At 33.2% G+C, this 2,413-nt stretch overlaps 2 protein-coding genes across 2 annotated transcripts in view; both read right to left on the reverse strand.

Moving 5' to 3' along the window:
- LOC109586871 (uncharacterized) overlaps positions 1-67 on the reverse strand; it is a 5,989-nt gene extending 5,922 nt beyond the window's left edge. The window contains exon 1 of the mRNA XM_020003100.1: positions 57-67. Within this exon, the coding sequence (XP_019858659.1) occupies positions 57-67 (11 nt within the window). The remainder of the gene's footprint in view (positions 1-56) is intronic.
- On the reverse strand, positions 63-2,064 carry LOC109586875 (hydroxysteroid dehydrogenase-like protein 1). Its single transcript, XM_020003101.1, has 7 exons — positions 1,955-2,064; positions 1,865-1,909; positions 1,484-1,603; positions 1,371-1,436; positions 960-1,091; positions 580-754; positions 63-277 (listed from the first exon to the last, which is right to left on the reverse strand). Exons 2-7 carry the CDS (start codon positions 1,865-1,867, stop codon positions 177-179), a joined length of 597 nt encoding a protein of 198 aa, XP_019858660.1. The 5' UTR covers positions 1,868-1,909; positions 1,955-2,064; the 3' UTR covers positions 63-176.
- Positions 2,065-2,413: the final 349 nt, after the last annotated feature.

Here is a 2,413-nt window from a genome sequence, read left to right on the forward strand (position 1 = left end):
TACACACCTCAAAGTGTTTAACAAGGCCAGTGAGAACAAGATTGTAAAAGAATGACCTTTCCTTCATGCATAATACTTTAAATTTCTTTTTACTTTAAATTTGACAAAAACAACAAGTCTAAAACAACAATAACAATGACAATAATAATAATAATAACAATAATAAAAACATGAGTTCATTTATTAGATTCTTGTTCAGCTACACTAGGCATTACAGCAACTCTTGAATAATTTCTGATCAGTTCAGGTCTTTGACCAGCCTCACTAGCTGTATACACTGAAAACACAATAATAATAATTTATAATAATAATAACAAAAATAATGGTTAGAAAAAAAATTATATTAAATTTTCTGATGCATAAGTTCTTATGTTGGGTATCATAGTTTGAGTTGACTCCAATCAAAATTGGAGTTTTTATGAATTTTAAAGTTGCTCAAAAATCAGGTCAAGTCCCAGGGTATTTTTTCAGAAATAGCTAGGAGAGAATTCTCCATTTTTATTACATGCATATTAATTATCAGACCCTTACTGAAATATTACCCCCAGGGGAAAAAGAGAGAGAGGTTTGTCCCCTTACCTTCATCAGGAGGTGTTGTAGAGATAGCAAAACTAACAGTACTCCTGTTCTTACTGAAGGTGACTCCGCCCCTCTCCCTCGCTCCAACTGTTAACTGCCTCTCTCTCACCCTCTGGTTACGGTGGGACATGAACCACACCCACAGCCTAGCAGGAACCAACTGATACACATAATTCTAAAAATAGAAAGTATCATTTATCATATTATCATCTACTGTATAGCGAGAATCTTTTATGGCCAAAAAGTAGAAAATTAAAAATATTAATTCGACAAAATAGATCTTTGGATCAATTCCCAATAATTTGGATCACAAAAATATCTTACTAATTACTATACAGTACTGTAATAATAATAATAATAATTATTATTATTATTCATACTATGATGGCGTGTATCCAGTATCCACAGCAGTTTGATCTATAGTCCAGTGTCCTTAATGCATGCCTTACATACACTTCTGGTGAAGGACTGACAAATGAATTATCCTTTGATAGAGGAAGTGGTGTTAGTGTCTATAAATTAATAATAATAACAATGATTATTATTCTGTTCAAAATACATTTGTATCTATCAAAGGAATACAGTATAACCTCCTCCTATTGTGGACACTCTAAAATAAGGACACCTCTATAATGAGGAGGGGTAGTATCAGTCCCAATACAATAGTAATGTGTATTAATGAACCTCTGAAATAAGGACAGGTTCATAATCAGGAGCTAGGGTATTATTGGGTCCCAAGGTGTCCGGAATAGACAGGATTGACCGTACATTAATACATTAGTTGATATTACCTGTACAGTGATTCCTTTGTGATGATACTCATCGTGTAGGGTTCGTCCTAACATTGTCACAAAACTCTATCAATAAACATTAATAACCATTAATAACTAGCAACCACACCCACCATTGAAGCAGCTTCAGCGGCTAATAGAGGAGTAGGGGGAGCATCACCTAAAGCTGAGGATACATTGATAATAGCACCTCTGCCTCTCTCCAGCATTGTAGGTAATATCATATGAGTCATCTAATAAACAACAACAACAATAAACAACAACAACAACAATAAAAATAATAAAAATATATACAGACTAGCCTCTATATAATGGACACTTATGTACAAGAAAGTGTCTCTGTTATACAGAGGTGTCCTTTATGTGGAGGTTATTTTATACAGTAAGGAATGTAATTGGTACACTAGGTGCTGTCCGTTAAATGGAGGTGTACGCTATAGAGAGTGTCCATTAAGAGAGGCTATACTGTACAGGTATCATGTATTTAACGTTACCATTGTTGTTGATGCTATGTTGACATTTACCAGCTGCCACAACCGCTAAAAATAACAATAATATTAATTAATTTATTTATTATTTCTTACATTGTTTGGTACTTGTGAGAAATACTGAGGATGATCATATTTTATTGGATTAACATTAACTGAATAAGAATAAGTACATCAATATGTATCAGAAAACGTAATAAAAATTTGGGGTGATTTTGGAGCCATTTTTTGAAAAAACCATGGGCTATAGCCTTGGGTAATTTTCAGAATTTTGGCATTTTTTAAAAATAGCCGTAACTTGAAAAATTGAAGCCGGAATCAGCTCAAACTTTCTACACAGCATAAGGACATCAATATGTATCAGAAAATGTAATAAAAATTTGGGGTGATTTTGGAGCCATTTTTTGAAAAAAACCATGGGCTATAGCCTTGGGTAATTTTCCAATTATTGACGTTTTCTTAAAATGGCCGTAACTTGAAAAATTGAAGCCGGAATCAGCTCAAACTTTCTACACAGCATAAGGACATCAATATGTATCAGAAAATGTAATAAAA

Source organism: Amphimedon queenslandica, unplaced genomic scaffold, assembly GCF_000090795.2.
Source record: "Amphimedon queenslandica unplaced genomic scaffold, v1.1 AMPQUscaffold_12757, whole genome shotgun sequence".
NCBI lineage: Eukaryota > Metazoa > Porifera > Demospongiae > Haplosclerida > Niphatidae > Amphimedon > Amphimedon queenslandica.

What these genes read in the sequence shown, in the direction of transcription:
- LOC109586875 (XM_020003101.1), bottom strand. An exon ending in CCGCTGAAGCTGCTTCAATG is followed by an intron (nt 1,437 to 1,483) that starts GTGGGTGTGGTT and finishes GTTTATTGATAG; the next exon opens with AGTTTTGTGACAATGTTAGG. An exon ending in ACTGGATACACGCCATCATA is followed by an intron (nt 755 to 959) that starts GTATGAATAATA and finishes TTCTATTTTTAG; the next exon opens with AATTATGTGTATCAGTTGGT.